This window comes from Pollicipes pollicipes, unplaced genomic scaffold, assembly GCF_011947565.3.
Source record: "Pollicipes pollicipes isolate AB1234 unplaced genomic scaffold, Ppol_2.1 Scaffold_7231;HRSCAF=8579_pilon_pilon_pilon, whole genome shotgun sequence".
In the NCBI taxonomy this organism is placed as follows: domain Eukaryota; kingdom Metazoa; phylum Arthropoda; class Thecostraca; order Pollicipedomorpha; family Pollicipedidae; genus Pollicipes; species Pollicipes pollicipes.
Window position 1 is genome coordinate 23,186,275 of NW_023597034.1, and position 19,413 is coordinate 23,205,687.

Sequence of the window (19,413 nt, forward strand, 5' to 3'; positions counted from 1 at the left end):
ATTCCTTTGCATAACCTGGCAATAAGCCACAAGGAGTTTGGTGAGGATTTACATCAAACTGTCCAAGTGTGCCTCGCATGCTAGAAAGCATCGCGTGTTATGAAGGAAAGCCGTCCGAGATGATGTAAAAAATGTCCAACTGATATGGGCTAGAATGTCACACTAATCGCAATAATGTCAAGAACTTTTCTTTTGTTACAGGCTACGTGGACGAAGACGAAAACGTTCTGGAATGGCCAGATGGAGGAGCGGTTCAAAAATATGAAGAAAAAACCACGATTTCCCCTCAAGGTATTGTTCAGATTCTGTGGACATCTTCCTTAGCTTGTGCGTGAAGGAGGCACTGAGTTATTTCTTTGTTGTGCATCAGCCGAGATATCATGTTTGGTTGAAAATAGAATCAGCAGTCTTGCATGACGACGTATACCTTTCCTTGTTTTAGGAATTGATGCAGGTAAATGATGACGGAAACTGGTGGTGGCTTTGGTTTGATGTTATCGTTAGATTGCTACGCTTAGAGTTTAAGGACATAACTCGTACTTGCTGCCTTCTGTCCGGTGAATATCCAGTGCGTTTCCTTCAATTTCAGATCCCTTTTTGCACGTTTTCAAACATTTGTGGGATATCCCAATCAACGTAGTAGACGAAAGCATGAAACCAGTTGCAAGATCTACAAATGCGTCAGTAATCGACCGACGAAATCTTCGAACAGAATCGATCTCAAATGCAAGATACTGAGAACCGTTAACCGATAGATTACTGATGCCGATAAACCGAACGATTTGACCATAACGATACACAGGCGTTAGATTATGTCAGTGTGAGTGATATCTTCCCAAAAGATTTGCGGAAACGCCCAAAAATATGATTTTTCCAAGTGGTCACGATTGTCTTAAGCGTAAATCATTGCGAATTCATCTCGATTTCACCGACTGAGATTACTACGCCTGGGTGGACTCACGGGCTTTACTCACATCCGGTCTATTTTTAAGCACCGTCATTGTGAATTCGCGTGCGGGTGATACATCGGTGGACCTCCGACGAAGAAAATACAGGGCGTTTTTTAAATCGTTTGGGGGGCCAAAAACGTTCACCCAACTTAACCCAAAACCTGATTTCTCCTGGATTTTGGTCACTGGAATTTGTGTCCTCGGTGGTAAATTACCGTTGTTATGTAAAAAAGTGTAGGCTCAAAATTGTTTTTCTGCAGTGGAATAATGTATCATTTCCAATCGCAGATCCTAATAAATTATCACCGCTGTTGCTGATCGTGTTGTACCATCACGACAGCCACGATCACGCAATAAATAAACTGTCATTGTTTTTTGTTCCAGTCAGGTATTATCATGTGAAAAAAACTTGTCAAATATTTGGAGAATGGCTTAACATATGAAGGAGTAAGCATGAGAAAAACGTTGGGTACCTAGCGAATATTATTTGGTACAAAATTAACACGATAGTAGTAACAACGTGTTTAAGTGCCTACCAGTATACTTACAGTTGGATAACTGTTCTGTATTTATTTAGCCCATGTCCCTCTTCGCTCCTTTGCATTGATGCGGCTCAGAGGAGCATTGGTGGCTCAAGCCAGCAAGTGATGCCATTGGTTGTGCCCTCGTACAGTGCCTTAGCTGCCAACACTTCGATCACACAGCGTTTCACCTCTGCCTTAAATCCTGTTTTATATGGCACTTGGTTTTCCATTTCACATGTTGTATGCGTGGTGCGGACTTAAAGGTAAGTCAGGATTAACATTCGCTGTGGATGAAGCTGAAGCAAGACCGGACCTTTATCACCACGCACTCCCGAGATGACCCATAACTTTCTCATCAGATAAAGCGTGGCATTGGTACATCGATCCGTCCGTTTCTAGGGCATGTTTCAGTCTGAGATACCTTTGGAATTGTGCCGCTTGTACACATTCTGACCTGAGGGTGCACCTTGCGTACGAAATTCGCCTGTACGAAAGTGACGAACTTGCTTTGGATAAGCCAAATATCAACATAAACACCAATCTTCTTTTCACCGAGCTTCAGGATATGCCACGGACGCGCCGCCTCGGTATCCGACTGTTGGCTGTTTTGTGCGATTTTGAAACCAACACCGTCAAATAAACTGCAATAACGATTCTCTCGCAGTGGCTTCGAGTGATCGCCGTTTCACCATGTGAGCGTTCGCTAACCATGGAGTATCCACTCGCCATGTGAGTGTCCACTAACCATGGCGTGTCCGCTCGCCATGTGAGCGTCCGCGTGCCATGAAGTGTCCGCTGGCAATGCAAGCGTCTGCTAACCATGGAGTGTCCGCTTGCCATGAGGGTGCCCGTTCGCCATGTGTGTGTCCGCCCACCGTAGAGTTACCCGCTCGCCATGTGAGCGTCCGCTTCCCATGAGGTCGTCCACTCGCCATGTCAGCGTTCGCTTGCCATGCGAGTATCATCGCCCGGGGGCCGGGTCGTCCGGAATCTGACGACTTGAGCACGTAAACACATAAGCCGGCCTGCACATTCAGCCTCCGTGACGGACTTCACGGATACGGTTGTGGGCTGTGATGGGGAGGCCCTTCCTCGTGGCGCCGGCAAGCGAGGCGAGAACTACACCAATGCACGACAGGGAAATCCTCTACCCGTTTTGTGATCTGTTGAGTAGTTCAGGTGCAAGCTTAAAATCGAATTAAGTAGAATTTCTTGACATGAAACGTTCGTACCGTGCTTCAGATCATGGTGGTGCCACACAGCCATAACGACCCGGGCTGGGGCTGGACCGTCATGGACTACTACCGGACACGCACGCGTCACGTACTCGACTCGATCGTGGCGATGATGCCCCAGCTGCCGCTGATGCGCTTCATGTGGACGGAAATCACCTTCCTCCAGCTGTGGTGGAATGAGTGAGTGAGGTCAGCCGGCGGTAAATAGCACTGAGAACACACGTTATTTCCGTTAAGTATTTGCATGAACCGAAAAAAATGCACTAATATGGATACTTTTGTCGTCAAGTGTCGGACTATGAATCAGTCCCTGATACGCAAAATTATGACTGCGCTGTCACCGTCACCGTATTCCGGAAAATTATCACAGAAAGGCCGGTGTTTTGTAATACTTTATCGAGCGTTCGAAACAGAAAAGGAGTTGGCCTTAGCTGCCAGGCAAACGGGTGCAGTGCCCCGTTGTGGGGCTCGACCGGGCCAATCCATGCAGTCTGTCTGGCGAGGACAGGTCGATCCGTGCGGTCTGTCTGGCGAGGACAGGTCGGTCGGTGCGGTCCTGTCTGGCGAGGACAGGTCGGTCGGTGCGGTCCTGTCTGGCGAGGACAGGTCGGTCGGTGCGGTCCTGTCTGGCAAGGACAGGTCGGTCAGTGCGGTCCTGTCTGGCGAGGACAGGTCGGTCGGTGCGGTCCTGTCTGGCGAGGACAGGTCGGTCGGTGCAGTGCCATCTGGCGAGGACAGGCGACAAGTGTCAGATGAAGTGGATAAACACAACTTCAGTGATGGGTTCAGAGCAGACATCACGAGATATGCTTAGCGTGTGTTCTGAAGCCGAGACTAACCCGTCAGACCGTTAGATAGCCTCGGGCTTACCACACAAGCTTTCGAAATATTAAAAGAAGAGCCAAAACGTTGCTTGAGTCAACTGCATTACGAGCCCTCGGGTAAGATATTGGTGTGTTGACTCCCCAAAGTTTTATGGTTCATTACAAGCCAATTCAATACCTAACGTGAAGAAACATTCATGTCATGTATGTGGTGATTGCATTGTTTTGCTGTATAGTCTACTGTTGGAGCGTTTTTCGATCATCAAGAGTGGCGGCTAAAGCAGACGCGAACGCCTCACTCCCGGGCCGCCGTGCGCACCGAGCCAGAGGAGACGCGAACCCTCACATTCCGCTCCCCGGCCTCCGTGCGCACCGAGCCAGAGGAGACGCGAACCCTCACATTCCGCTCCCCGGCCTCTCGTGCGCACCGAGCCAGAGGTGAGTACTGTGCCACCGAGTGACTCTTATCCGTGTGTTCAGTGCGACGCCGGAGCAGAAGCGGACTTTCCGGGGCCTGGTGGAGTCAGGCCGACTGGAGATCACCACCGGCGGCTGGGTCATGACGGACGAGGCCGTCACCAGGATGTACCCCATGCTGGACCAGCTCACAGAGGGTGGGTGCACCGACAGAGCATCTCGAATCACGGCAAACCATTGTGGGATTTTCGTGCTTTCCTGAGGCATCTACCTGCCAGGGTTTCATCCTTCCAGGGGGACGAGGACGCGGTTATCACGTGCATCAATTGCGCTGTAAAAAGAGCTGATATACTGTGTCCTGCGGCCCACAATAGGCGCGGCCTCGAAAGATAGATAACTGAAAGCAGTTGAAACGCTTTATGTATATGGACCAAAAACATAAGGTTTACCCCACAGTGTGGGCTCCAAGACGTCGTCGCTGCTTTTTTCCCAAATTTCTAGACGTTTGGACGCCTCTTCGATTTTCCGAGGAGTTTCACACATAACAACAGCGTCAACAGCCATAGCCTTGTTTGTGTTGCAGTCATGGCTGTTCATCGACTTCACCTACTGAAAGCACAAACACGTGATCGGACCGTCGGAAGAGTATGGCGCAAGGTTTTTAGATAGATTTGTGTCTTGAAGCATTTCCTTGGTAGGATTGTTCTGGGTTCAACCCCACTGTCATTGATATGTTAGGATATCGAACGCTGTTGTGTCTCTCTCAACGAAAGTTTGGTTGATTCTGAACTGCACTCCGAGTCCTCTTGGAGTCCAGCGGTAGTGTCTGCAATTAGTGCGCAGGTGCGGACTCGAGCCCGCCATCTCACGGAAGAACACAATGACTTATTGATCTCGGTACCGTACGGCGCGCCTGAGAGTGACGCACATATAGGAGGCCGCCATGTGTTATTTTGCAGGTCACGACCAGCGGCAGAAAGTGGGTTGCTGCGTAGCAGCGCATGTAGCTACAAGATATCATCACGCTTTCTCGGATATGGGAGAAACGCCTCGCTATCCTAAGCCATCGGCTGGCACGCCGTGCCGCAAACCCCCCAACTAGCAAAGTATGCATATGTGAGCATTTGTCACCGTCGTAGCTTCAGTGACATGGTGCGTCCAACATCCTCCCCCCTCAAGATATCATCTTTCATATGAGACGCGATCACCAGCAGCGCGAACAACTCCATTCCAAACGTGTCCTGATATATGGGCGGGACTGTTCGTCGGTCGGTGACCTGTGACGGTGGTGAACCCTGACGCTCCATCGCCAGGTCACCGCTGGCTGAGGCACCGCCTGAATGTGACGGTGCGCACGGGCTGGTCGGTGGACCCGTTCGGCCACGGCTCGACGATGCCGTACATCCTACGACAAGCTGACATCAAGCAGGCCGTCATAATGGTGAGGTTACTGGAGTGCAGGGACGCATCCAGGGCCTCGAGACGGGGGACCAGTCTGTCCTAGACCAAAGAGACGTGCACGTGGGCGATCTGGAGTCGGTCTGTAATCTCCCGCCTTCAACTGGTATTACTGTGCGGTCTGGAAAAGGCGGCTTTGACACCGATGGCCGGTGTTCATACGGCCACCGCCGGGGACGCCCTGCATGTGGGCCTCGTACCCCGTGTCACGTGACGCTTATGATAGCTTTTGGACGTGAACTGTTGCACTGCACCCAGCTGTTTGTGTTCTCACGTCCTGCCGCGGAGGAGGCAGTGAAAACACTTTGGGTGGTGCCTCGCCCGACGCAATAGCATCACTCTCTGCAGGACTCAATGCACTAACGTCACTCACCACAGAGCTAAGTGCACTAACGTCAGTCACTACAGGGTTCAGTGCATTAACGTCACTCACTACATGATTCGCTGCACTAACGTCAGTCACTGCAGGGCTCACTGTATTAACGCCATTCATTACATGGCTCAGTGCACTAAAACAAATGTGGGGCTTTATGCAGGCATGAACAGAGTAGTTTACGGTTTCGCCCATTTGATAAATTATTAACTACATAATTTGCAATGTTTTGCGTATTTTGTTGATTAAGGGGCGTTGCTTGGGGGCATGCGACCATGATTATTGTTGCGATGTAACGAATGTGCACAGATACCCCAGAACGGGCGGATCCATCGTCCGTACACGATGTTTGTGTGACCGTGTGCAAGGATCGACCCACACGCTCGACATCGGAATCGCCCAGTTTCTCCTGCGCCAGAATCTGCTGTCGCGTTTTGGAGATTATATTCTCATATTGCTGTGATCCTGGGTCGGAGGTCTGACCCTGTTCGGGCCCATAGCCTCGAGGTGTTTTTCGCAAATTGAAAATTTCACCAGTTCCATGTTAACTGAGTTGGGGAGGTGGAATCGTGCTGATGTTGTGGTGTCTCAGAAAATCCATCTGATCAAACAGTTAACACGCCAATGTCTGAATTGCAGTACACCTTTTATGGAATTACGCCCGTGCTGCCGAAAACTGCATGAACTTGCATTACCGACACTGTGGTGGCTAAGCTGTTCTTCCGGGAATCCAGAGATACGGGGCTCGATAGCCCGCATTGGTCGCTCTTCCTGCCAGGGTGGGAAGCAGACGACGCCATATAGCGTCAGCAGCTGAATGTTTCGTAAAGCGCCAGTGACGTTTTAATGACCACTGAGGTTTGTGGTTGCAGTGTCATTAGTCTCTGAGGAGCGCGACAGCTGAGCAGCTCAAGTTAAGGGTCGTCTCAAAGTTCACTGGGGCTTGTGGCTGCAGTGTCATTAGTCTCTGAGGAGCGCGACAGCTGAGCAGCTCAAGTTGAAAGTCGTCTCAAAGTTCACTGGGGTTTGTGTCTGCAGTGTCATTAGTCTCTGAGGAGCGCGACAGTTGAGGAGCTCAAGTTGAAAGTCGTCTCAAAGTTCACTGGGGTTTGTGGTCGCAGTGTCATTAGTCTCTGAGGAGCGCGACAGCTGAGCAGCTCAAGCTAAAAGTCGTCTCTAAGTTCAAGGCCCGCCCGACCTTGGACCTCGTTTGTAATCACTGAGCACACACTGGGAAGTGCACTTTGCTCTCCCTTAGCACAGAAGAAGGGAATCCTTCGTTTTGATTCGTTAGAAAGCCCAGTGAGGGCTGTCAACATCACTGGATGGATGCTGATGGCACGGTGCGGTGATCAGTAGCTGTCAACTTGAACGGAAGCAGGTGCTCACCGATCCGCCGGGAAGCTAATCACAGGACGGAAGCCCGCAACAGGCTATTGCTAAAGTGTCAGTCCGCGGGAATGAGGACCATCGAACGTTGTGCTTCGGAAAACATCATGAAATTTACATAATTATTTCGGCACTAGCCTGTGATCCGTTCACTACAAATCCTTTAAATAATTCATTTTTGGGAAATAAGGTAACCTTATAAGTCATAAGCTCTTCTACAACACTTCCATCTCCCACTGGATGAAACATATATCTTTAAAACTGTTTTACTTGGGGAATCTGAATGATCAAGGAAGATTTTATGAAAACTCCCCTCATCACGTGAATGGGATAGGTTAGGGTAGACCCTTACCGGTTCATTCAAATTTCGATGCAAAACTTGGTGCTCCTCTGGAAACGACAAGCACATGCCGTTTTATGTGCTGCTAACCAGTGTGATGTTTATCGGTGTAGTTCCGGATCACTGTCTGTTTGACCGGCTTCAGTGAAAGACGTGTTCCTCTAGCAATTATCATTGAAAAACACTACGAGCATTTCATTTGCCAAGTGTCATATCATCCCTCCTCCCACGATCTCGTTTTTTTATCGAGACTTAACATCAGTGGCCGCGGCAGTGATTGTCGATAATTGTTTTAACGATTTATGAAGCGCCTTGACTCCCTTTGCCGATCGCGTTCGTTCCCGGCGCCGTTCCCCGTGCGGTTTTCGGCGTTGCTCTCACACGCCACAGCTGTACGTACAGGAGCTACAGTTGTGTGCTGCGATCAATATCCTGGCCGGATGAGTCGTGCCGTCGGACCGCTGAGGGGGCCGGACGGTTGCTGCCCCACACCAACCACTCAGTGCAGCTCGCGGCACATCACACCGCGGAGCTTACGGCACATCACACCGCGGAGCTTGCAGCGCATCACACCGCAGAGCTTGCGGCGCCCCATACTGCGGAGCTTACGGCACATCACACCGCAGAGCTTACGGCACATCACACCGCGGAGCTTACGGTGCATCACACCGCGGAGCTTACGGCACATCACACCGCAGAGCTTACGGCACATCACACCGCAGAGCTTACGGCACATCACACCGCGGAGCTTACGGTACATCACACCGCGGAGATTACGGCACATCACACCGCAGAGCTTACGGTACATCACACCGCGGAGCTTACGGTACATCACACCGCGAAGCTTACGGTACATCACACCGCGGAGCTTACGGCACATCACACCGCAGAGCTTACGGTACATCACACCGCGGAGCTTACGGTACATCACACCGCGGAGCTTACGGCACATCACACCGCAGAGCTTACGGTACATCACACCGCGGAGCTTACGGCACATCACACCGCAGAGCTTACGGTACATCACACCGCGGAGCTTACGGTACATCACACCGCGGAGATTACGGCACATCACACCGCAGAGCTTACGGTACATCACACCGCGGAGCTTACGGTACATCACACCGCGGAGCTTACGGCACATCACACCGCGGAACTCACGGCACATCACACCGCAGAGCTTACGGCACATCACACCGCGGAGCTTACGGTACATCACACCGCGGAGATTACGGCACATCACACCGCAGAGCTTACGGCACATCACACCGCGGAACTTACGGCACATCACACCGCAGAGCTTACGGCACATCACACCGCGGAGCTTACGGTACATCACACCGCGGAGATTACGGCACATCACACCGCAGAGCTTACGGCACATCACACCGCGGAACTTAGGGTACATCACACCGCAGAGCTTACGGCACATCACACCGCAGAGCTTACGGTGCATCACACCGCGGAGCTTACGGCACATCACACCGCAGAGCTTACGGCACATCACACCGCAGAGCTTACGGCACATCACACCGCGGAGCTTACGGCACATCACACCGCAGAGCTTACGGCACATCACACCGCAGAGCTTACGGTACATCACACCGCGGAGCTTACGGTACATCACACCGCGGAACTACGGCACATCATCACCACGCAGAGCTTACTCCACATCACACCGCGAGCTTACGGTACATCACACCGCAGAGCTTACTGTAATCACACCGGAGCTACTCGTACATCACACCGCAGAGCTTACGGTACATCACACCGCAGAGCTACGGCTACAATCACACCGCGGAGCTTACGGTCATTCACACCGCGAGCTACGTACATCACCGCAGAGCTTACGGCACATCACACCGCGGAGCTTACGGTACATCACACCGCGGAGCTTACGGCACATCACACCGCGGAGCTTACGACACCCCACACTGCGGAGCTTACGGCACATCACGTCGGGGAGCCTACAGCGCATCCGCCGCCAGCAGCGCGGCAGTGTACAGGATTGGGGGTGGGGACCCCAGAGGCACTTTGTGTCGTTTCTTCTCATGCACCGCCGTAAGCCCCTGCCAAATGCTCACAGGTCTTAGGGAAGTCGTTCGGGCCCTGAAACCCCCAGTGACGCAATAGTTCCCGCGTTTGCGCCCGTCGGTCAGCCCGTGTCGTACCCAAGGTGCACTGTGTTTCCGCCAGGGGGGGGGGGGGGGGGGGAGGGTCGGAGAAACTGACGCAAGATCGTTGGTATTTCAAAGACCGTCTTTTTCGAACAAGAGCGACAGAATCTGTGAGGTGCTGTGTGCTCATCATCATTGGCAGGGCGTACGCAGAAACTCTACTAGAGAAGAAACAACTTTGGATTGAATGCTTCACTCTCGTGGACACTCGGCAATAAATAATATATGCCTAAATTATATGCTGATAATGTTTAGCCATCCGTTTTTATCAATGCAATGAAAGGCAAAACGAACATGAATAGAAGATTATATGTGGGCTGAATTTTCTCTTAGTCCCCCCCCCCCTTCCGGGTGGAAGGGCAAATAAATCAACAAACACGGTTAGCAGGGACTGATCCCTACACCAAGAAGGCGGCTGCCTATTCAGTATTCATCCGAATAGATATGATATGTAGTACATTTGGTGAGGTAACGACCCCCAGGTGGCGTTAATAGTTTTTAGTTAATAGTAATAGTTAATAGCTCTTGTTAACCGCACTCCCTATCCGTAGAACTGGTAAACCAGTGGGGACAGCAGCTAAGCTGATGCACATTAAACGGGCGTGGTGGCGGTGCCCTTTCAAGTTTGCATTTTAGAAGCAGATCCGCCAGATTTGCCGACAACGCGCTCGGCTGCCCATCAGGGCTTGCCCGGGGATCAGTAACTGTGGCATCACTGCGTGGAAGACGCCCCAAAGAAAGGCTCGGTCGGTGCGCGGAACGTCTAATCGGGATGCATCTGGCGGAAAGGCGGTGCTTTTTGTTCCATCCTATGCATTCACAAATGCAGTTACAATATTCATCGTTTTTGCGTTAAAATGGGGAAAATGCAACATCATAACAAAATATTGTGGGTCCAGATAAGCACCGTGCGCGGCACTGGTGTCTGCATTGACTTCTAACAGTCGACTTCGGAGCCGTGCTTCGCTCGTCTGTGGTGGGATCTCACGATTCGATACTGGTCACCAACCGGTGAGTGTTTCATGATCACAGAGTAATTTTGTAGCGTCAAAATTGCGTCTGACTGGGAAGCATAGCTTCGTCCGAAGCAGCCGACAAATGTGTCGACTTCCCGACCCCGCCCCGCCCCGCCCCTGCCCCGATGAATCCCGATGTCAGCAAGTATCGGCATTTTTCAGCGAACGCCGTACGTCTGGAAGGAGTATTTGGCAGCGCACCAGAGCGGTGACTTCATATGGCAGCAGCAATGGGACCAGGACGGCTCCACCTCACTTCTCACTCACCATCATCCCTACTTCATGTAAGTCTTTTTAAATGGAACTGTTCAGGGTGATCAGAAGTATCGTAGTTCATCGCTTACCAGTGCCACATTAATCCATTATTTCTATTTGTGGCACATGCGATTGCTTTCAACGCTCTCTTTCATGAAAGAGCAGTTTTATAATCAAAGGCGTACTTTGTTTTTTATGTACAGAATGAACTACATTCGCAAACTCTCGAATCTCGTGCGCCAAAATGCGCATACATCAGAATTAACATTAAATGTCGAGTGTCACCTTTGAAGACTAGCGCAGAAATGCTCTGAAGACTGTAATGACAGCAAGGGTTTGGTTGACAGCCGGCGAAGTTCGTCGTGTGTAATGAACTTGTGCAGGCATCGAATGTGTTGAACGCACTCTCTGACCCCAGGTGGCCAAAAACTGCAACAAATCTTGCTGAAGATTACACGTACAATGTTGACTCATTACATAATGTTGACGAGGTTCAAGATCGATGTAATGATTTGGGGACAAGACAAGAACCTTTAGGTACTCTAAAAGTACCTCGAAGTACTTCCGAATGAAAAATGGCAAACATGAATAATCGGGTGCGAATGCATGCAAATGACTCGCGGTGTGAACCGGTCACTGCGAGCCTAGCTGCAGACGAATAGTGTTGAATGTCGCCTGCAGGGCAGCACCGTCCCTTTAAACTGGCGGCCTGGATCCGTTGCCATGCACGTGCATATCTCATCCGGCGTGCCAATATCGTCGGCTGCATACCCGTGCCGAGAGCCAATCAGACAGCGGGCCGCTCCGGAGGCGGGATGGCCCGGCTAATTGCGTCCGTCCTGAGAGGCTGAACGTTATCTCTGGGCAGCGAGCGGCGGGCGGCAGCCGGCCGGATGGCGCTTCAACAGGGAAACGGCCAATATTCGGCTTGGCGGCGGCCGGCTCGAATTCCTGGCGTTTTAAATAGAGTGATGGGTGACGCCTGAAAATCAATATGCATGGCACGCGGTTGTGAGGCAAGAAGGAATGAAAATGAGGTCCTAGCTCGCTGCTCTCAAGTGGTGTGGCCATCTTTCTGCATCGGTCAGGCTAGTCCTGAGCAAAATGCACCGCTGTGCCTGCCAGCCTACCTACTTTGTTTGAACAAATTTGCGTGGGCCTAAGATGGCGTGGTCCTAAACGATATGTCATGCAACGTAATTTGCGCGATTAGTTGTATACGCGCTCCATGTTTCATTCCTGTCATGTTTGTGATAGTCTCCGTTTCAGTAAAGGTTTGAACGGGTGGCCCAACTGACAGCTCGCAGGTCAGCGTTGAGACCCGACCTGGCCGGCTGGCTGGCTCTGTCCAGCGACTGATCTGGTGCACTCCACACTCTCCAGATTGTCGCTTTTGTGTCGCTCATATACTGTACGGTTGTTAGGATATTCTGGCAGTTGCATTGTAAACTGAATAGAAACATTTGACATATTTTCCTTCCCAAAAAATTATGTGTCGGTTGATACAGATTTGCATCGTTAGGGTGTGGTCTGCACCACTTTCAGATGGGCTATGGCAGTGGTAGCGCTGCAGGAATTTTACACGCTCGAGGATCAGCTATAAAACAGATTTCTGACGACTATGTGTGGCCGTTTCACCCAAAATATAACATTGGTGATGACAGTGCTTTGTAAAAAGGGTATTAATTTACCTATTTTTCGCACATGGCTGCGTCTTTGCTGATTCCTTGCTTTCAAGACGATGTAGATGTCTGCCCGCTTCCAAAGATGCCGATGTCCTCAGTAATGTGTCAATTCGTTGCCGAGGTTGTCAACAGGCTGCATCCCGAGGTTTCCGTAGTGGCACGATAAATTAAGTGAGCAAACTTCACAGAAGAGAGTAATTTTGCTTCCTTAAAGAAGTGATTTATTGCCAGCATATGTTGTTACTTGAGTTATGCATTTCATGCCGCACAACATCATTCGGTATATATGTAGGCCCGTAAGCATCAATAAACCCACAATGTTAATCACAATCGTACATGTCTTGGGAAAAAACACTTTTGCACATTCATGGCAGCGCGGTCCGGCCCATAAATAATCACGTCTGTCCATAGAATGTCAAGTTGGATGCGAAATGGGATAAATATTGTCCCGACCCCAAGTAAAAATTCCTTGTCATGCTCCGACGGTAGATGATTGCCTGTGCGAGGCTGAATGCTTCATGCAAGGTCAACTGTGTTGACTTGGTAAGCCCTCTTATACCACCCCAGGCAAGCAACGTATCATGACTATTTTCCGTGTTCTCCCATGTCTGCAATACACCGTCTGTTTTCTAGTAGACCCGATGAGAGGGCTGCGCGTCTGCTGGTCGAGCATGCCGACACACTCAGCACGCTCACAACTGAAAGTGCTTCTCATTTGCCCAACGCTGTTAATAGCCGATAAAATGCACTATTGCACGCTTGTGACAACTGAGTGCATAAGTGGAAGGTTATTCGTATTTCGGCCGGAGCTCCTAAGCATCGCTTGGCCGAGGCGCATCGCAGAGCACAGCCGCGTATCGTTTTCATTTGGTGTGAGCAGCCGGATAAGCAAGTTCTTCAGCCGCGCCCGAGTGCAAACTGTTGGTCAAGTACGTCCAGTGCAGCCGTATCCAAACCGCCAGAACCCGGCTGTACTGATAGGAAATGTTTATAACGGCAATACCTCCGACATTGTGGCACCACCGGTCTATCTGAACATAAGTGGTGTTATTTCCTGTACAGTTGTTTGGTATCCAGTGGACACTTGAGCTTCGCTGGTGACAGAATGGTGCTCTAACGTGCCTTCGAACTTTGGGACACCTTCCGACGATTTTTTTTCCTGCAGGAGAATCAACTAACAACTTCTCGTACAAATGACGTCATATTGCAGTGCGGGGGACACTTTTCGCCACCTAGAAGTAAAAATGCTTCGTAGTCTCTGCTTCAGATCTAAACAACGATTTTTCAGTCTGCCGGGCTTCTCGCTGAAATCGGTAATAATGAGTTTGACGAAACGGGCGCAGCAGCATGCTCTGCACAAGCCCCGCGGCCTACCGCCCGTTTCCAGACTGCAACAGGCAGCGGTGCGCTGACCGGCTACGTCGCCGGCTCTGGCTCTGATGCTGTCCGGCGAGCGCGGCTCTGGCTTTGGCCCTTCCGACGGACGATGGGGCGTGACGGGCTGCCGAAACCCGGGAACGGCCTGGCTGGGCTTGCAGGCTGGTCCGGTGTAATGGGCGGCGGGGCGGTTTTTCTGGTCGACGCTGGGAGGCGGTAAGCGGGGCGCTGCATCAGAGCTCGTGAGAATATCGGTCACCGAAGCGGTACGTCCATCCGGCTTCGGCAGAGCCTGCTGTCGTGACCAGTTCGCCGTAATGATGGGTTGCATCCTTGGCGGGCCGTCAGACATGCGTTTTTGTTAAGACGTGACAGATGTCAAAATCAATTCCCGCACTAAAATGAGAAATCTCGGGCCTCGGGAGTGGCATGTTGTCATGTGATCCCACCAGGCGTCACGCATTGCATCAGAGAGATGCGACTTGAAATCGGAGCACTATCAGCGAGCGTATACTTGAAATCGGAGCACTATCAGCGAGCATATACTTGAAATCGGAGCACTATCAGCGAGCGTATACCTGAAATCGGAGCACTATCAGCGAGCATATACTTGAAATCGGAGCACTGTCAGCGAGCATATACTTGAAATCGGAGCACTATCAGCGAGCATATACTTGAAATCGGAGCACTATCAGCGAGCGTATGCTTGAAATCGGAGCACTATCAGCGAGCATATACTTGAAATCGGAGCACTATCAGCGAGCATATACTTGAAATCGGAGCACTATCAGCGAGCGTATACTTGAAATCGGAGCACTATCAGCGAGCGTATGCTTGAAATCGGAGCACTATCAGCAAGCATATACTTGAAATCGGAGCACTATCAGCGAGCATATTCTTGAAATCGGAGCACTATCAGCGAGCATATACTTGAAATCGGAGCACTATCAGCGAGCATATACTTGAAATCGGAGCACTATCAGCGAGCATATACTTGAAATCGGAGCACTATCAGCGAGCATATACTTGAAATCGGAGCACTATCAGCGAGCATATACTTGAAATCGGAGCACTATCAGCGAGCGTGTACGCCGCGTCCACCACGGCACTCTCACAGCGCAGCCACCGCCATTTACAAGGGAGCAATGCTGTCAGTAATACAACTGGACGAGTGATTCTCCGCCCGGACCGGGCTCTTTAGAACTTGAGTGACCTGGGTCAAGCCGACGCCGCTCGAAAGGGAATGCAAAAGTGACATTAAACGCAGATGGCAGCACACATGAACGTTAGTTTTCACGCGTTTCCAATAAGTTTTTCATGAGTTTTTTTTTTTGGCGTGCCTTGCACTAAGAAAGCACATCACTGAGGATATTATGGGGCTGTTACTGCCACAAGTATTTCTCCAGTGTGCGTCCGACCATTCAACGCCATCTATTGTGCTTCAGGTACACAACCAGCGCCGCCTGCGGACCATTTGGCGAATCATCGAAAATGTGTTTCAACTTCGACTTTGCGCGCGACTGGTCCAACCCTGTCCCTTGGTACAACCAATTCACCCATGTGACGGAGGCAAATATTAAGGTACGGCGACGTTTTCCGTGAGTGGTGTTTGCTATCGTTTTGTATTTTGATGTTGCTGGAACGGTTCGGCTTTGGTGTTTGCTCAGTTTTTTGCTCAGCAGTAGACTTTCAAAACTTCTTTCTGAGCATAGCCTATGCTGGTGCCAGTTGGCACTGTGGCCTCAGTTTTCTGCCGGATGTCAGTTTACGTGATCAGCGGACGGTTAAAGCTGAGAACGTTGTGAGTTACGCTCACAACAGCGTAACAATCACAGCGCGGAGCGTTGTGTCGCATCGTGTCGCTTTATGTCAAAAGGCATGAACAGGCATTTCAGTAAGTAAGCATGCGTGTCTGTGTTGCACTGAACCCATGCCATGCTAGAGCTATCGTCTATTTGTAAAGGATTTTACACCTCCTGCGTATGCCCTGTGTGCTTTTGTGGATAATTCAGTTTGTTGGTATTCTCCGGCCTGACTGCTCTTTGTCGTCGTGCTCAACAAGTGTGCCTACTCATCGCAGGTAGCTCGATGTGGAAACCTTAGGGGGTTCATTGCTGCAGCACGGACGAACATTCCTCCACCCGCCGCCTTAGTTTTACACCAGCAGAGATAATTTTACGCTCCCGGTACTTCATCTGTTCCGTGCGATATTTTACGGTATGCTTACGGTCTTCGTTAGAAAAAGACCGCTGCTGATTGAATTGTTGACTCACTGCTTCTCACACAGGAGCGCGCGGAGCTTCTGGTGGACTCCGCGGGAAGGACAGCTTCGCTCTTCCCCCACAACGTGGCGCTGATGATGCTGGGCGCCGACTTCCAGTTCAAGCACGACTTCGAGTGGCGGGAGCAGTACTCCAACTACACAAAGCTCATGGAATACATAAATGGCCACCCTGAACTGAACGCGCACGTGCAGTTCGCCACGCCGGCCGAATATTTCCGAGTGGTGCGTCAGCGAACGCGTCGGCGGGGGCGGCTGCCGACGCTGGTCGGCGACTTCCATGTGTATTCTGACGTATTCCAGGCCAAGCCCAAGTACTGGTCGGGCTACTACACGACGCTGCCCCACTGGAAGCGCGCGGCGCGCCAGTTGGAGGCGCAGCTGCGCGCCACCGATATCCTGTACGCCTGGACATGGAACCAGCAGATCACGCCCAAGTCTGTGGAGACGGTGAAGAACCCGTTTTACCACAGCTACAACAGACTAGTGATGAGCCGTCAGGACGTAGCGCTTTTCAACCACCACGACGCCATCACCGGTACGTCGTCGACGGACGTGATGAAGGATTTCATCGAGCGGCTGGCCATCAGCGAGATGGACCTGTCGCGCGCCACTATCATGTGCTTCGCTTCACTGCTGCTGGAGCTGGGACTGCAGGACAAGGTGGTCGAGCTGTTCGCGCAGTACTCGCCACTGCAGCGCGGCCTAGGCATGCCGCCCCAACTGGTAAAGTTCTCTGTGGAGCCGGGCTCGCGCCGTCGCCTCTTCCTCTATAACCCGTTGGCGCAGGAGAGGACTGAGCACGTGCAGTTCCTGGTGACCGAGCCCAACATAGCTGTCGAGGACGCCAGCGGACAGCGCGTGCTCGTGCAGTTGGAGCCGCAGGGAGAGGCGTTCCTAGCCCACTTCCTGGTGCACCTCCTTCCGCTGTCCATCCATGTGTTCAGCGTAATCGGCGTGCGGTCGGAGGGCGAGGTGGCGCCGCCAGCCGCCATCGCGCGCACCGGCGCCGACCTGGGGGACGCCTTCACCATCAGCAACGCTCGCTTCCAGCTGTCCTTCAACGAGACCGGCTTTCTGTGGAGCGTGCGCGACCGGCGCGTGAATCGTGAGCTGCCGCTGGCGATCAGCTTCGGTGCGTTCGCGACCGTCGAGCGCGAGAGTGGCCTGTACCTGTTCGCGGCCAAGGACCAGCCGCCGAGACGGCTGCCGTGCGCCGGCCGCCGCTGGGCCGTGCGCGAGGACGCCGTGTCCTCCGAGGCGAGCGTGGACTGCGGCCGCGTGCGGCTGACCGTGCGTCTGCTCCACACGGACGCCCCACCCGGCCAGGCGGTGCACCTCGAGACCGAGACGCGCCTCTCACGCGACGACGACGAGACGGACGTCTTCATGCACCTGCGCACAGGCGTGGCGTCGTGCGCGGCGCGCGGCTGCGGCTTCTTCGCCGACGCCAACGACTACCAAATGGTGTGGCGGCCTTACGTGCCGGCGGCCGGAGTGGCCGGCAACGTGTACCCGGTGACGACACAGGCCAGCCTGCAGGACCACCGGCTGCGGCTCAGTCTCCTGATGGACCACTCGCGCGGCGTCGCCAGCCTCAAGGAGGGTACGCTGACAGCCATGCTGGACCGGCGCTCGCGCTTCGATGACGACCGTGGCATCGGCCAGGGCAACCAGGCCAACCGGCCGGTGCGGGCCTCCTTTTTGGTGACGTTCGAACACCTGCCCGAGCCGCCGGCTAGTGACGAGCTGTTCGCGAACGGGCCCCTGACTGCGGCACTCTCCCGCCAGCTCAACCATCCGCCGCAGGTGCTGATGGGTCGCGAGCCGCAGGCGCCGCGGGTTCGCCGTGCGCTGCAGCTGCTGGACGGCGCGCTGCCCTGCGACTGGGAGCTGGTCACGCTACGCCAGCTGCCCGAACGGCACCGTTACGAGTACCCGGGCCGGCGGCTGCAGCTGACGCTGCTACGGCGCCGCCTCGACTGCCGGCTGTGGCACGCCGAGGACGGCCTGCGCTGCCGGCCGGCCGCCACCCCCGGCGTCGAGTTCTCGCCGTTCATTTCGTTAGAGAGTGTCGAGCCCGTGGGTCTGACGGGCGGCGAGCGCCCGGCGCCGGCCGAGCCACTGCGCGGGCTGCGCGACCTGCGACTCGAGCCCGACGAGCTGCGCACGTTCGAACTCAGCTACAGACGGCCCGGCCTCGATAGCGTCGAGGAGATGGACGAAGAGGAGGTGCACTTCGTCAAGGAACTCAACGGAGTTGGGTCGAAAGAGGCGGTCAGATAGGATGCGTCGCGCGCAGTGGGATGCTGGTGACACGACGTGAGCGCGTGTGGCGGTGGAGCGCGGTCTCGGCCAGTGACGAATGGGGATGGGCAGGCACCGGCAGGAAGCGGGGTTCTATCAAGTAGACGGAATAGTGGTGGGCCGACGGTGGGGCGTGACTGGTTCGTAGCCAGCAGGTGGCCGACGATTGACAAGTCACAGGTAGAAGCTCGGGTCCGACGAACGGACGGGGAAGTGCTGGATATAGCTTGGCGAGGAGCTCGTGATATGCATCCGTGGGCCACGCACATGCCAGTGGGTCCAAGTCCCGGGGTCAGTGCGGATGGCTGAGCTCATGGTAAATTATGTTACTTCGTTGCACTTGGGAGCGGAATGGCTGCTATTTTTCCTTCTCTACATGTCATGATGAGCTTCGTTCATGTGGATGCCGTGTCGAGCTTCGTTCACGCAGATGTGAGTGTATAGTCCAGAGATCGAGCTGGCGCAGTGGACCCCAGGCTCACCAGGTCCATTCCAATGTATGTTTGTAGGTTGGCATATACTACACATGGCAAGTATTTTGCTGAATCTAGTCACACAGTGCAGTGCGCTAGTTGCTGTGGTTTTTACGATTTTATGACATTTTCTCTGATGGTGCCGACCTCCTTCAAGAGAAAGATGTTGTGTGAATTGTGCGGCTTTATATTACACTGACGTGTAAAAATCACTGCCTGCACAACCTTCACCTGTCTACGTTGTCTATGCGCGTGATCTCTATGATGCAGTAGCGGTTTTATAAAGTGTAGGTACCTGACTTGGGACAAGATGTCTTTTGCACCCTTTCGAC

At 52.7% G+C, this 19,413-nt stretch overlaps 1 protein-coding gene across 1 annotated transcript in view; it reads left to right on the forward strand.

The window, feature by feature from the left end:
* The window catches only part of LOC119109861 (alpha-mannosidase 2x), a 49,879-nt gene extending 31,292 nt beyond the window's left edge, over positions 1 to 18,587 (forward strand). Inside the window, exons 3-9 of the mRNA XM_037233613.1 lie at positions 202 to 291; positions 2,717 to 2,889; positions 4,014 to 4,147; positions 5,264 to 5,391; positions 10,866 to 10,987; positions 15,466 to 15,601; positions 16,308 to 18,587. Of these exons, the coding sequence (XP_037089508.1) occupies positions 202 to 291; positions 2,717 to 2,889; positions 4,014 to 4,147; positions 5,264 to 5,391; positions 10,866 to 10,987; positions 15,466 to 15,601; positions 16,308 to 18,587 (3,063 nt within the window). The remainder of the gene's footprint in view (positions 1 to 201; positions 292 to 2,716; positions 2,890 to 4,013; positions 4,148 to 5,263; positions 5,392 to 10,865; positions 10,988 to 15,465; positions 15,602 to 16,307) is intronic.
* The last annotated feature ends 826 nt before the right edge of the window (positions 18,588 to 19,413 follow it).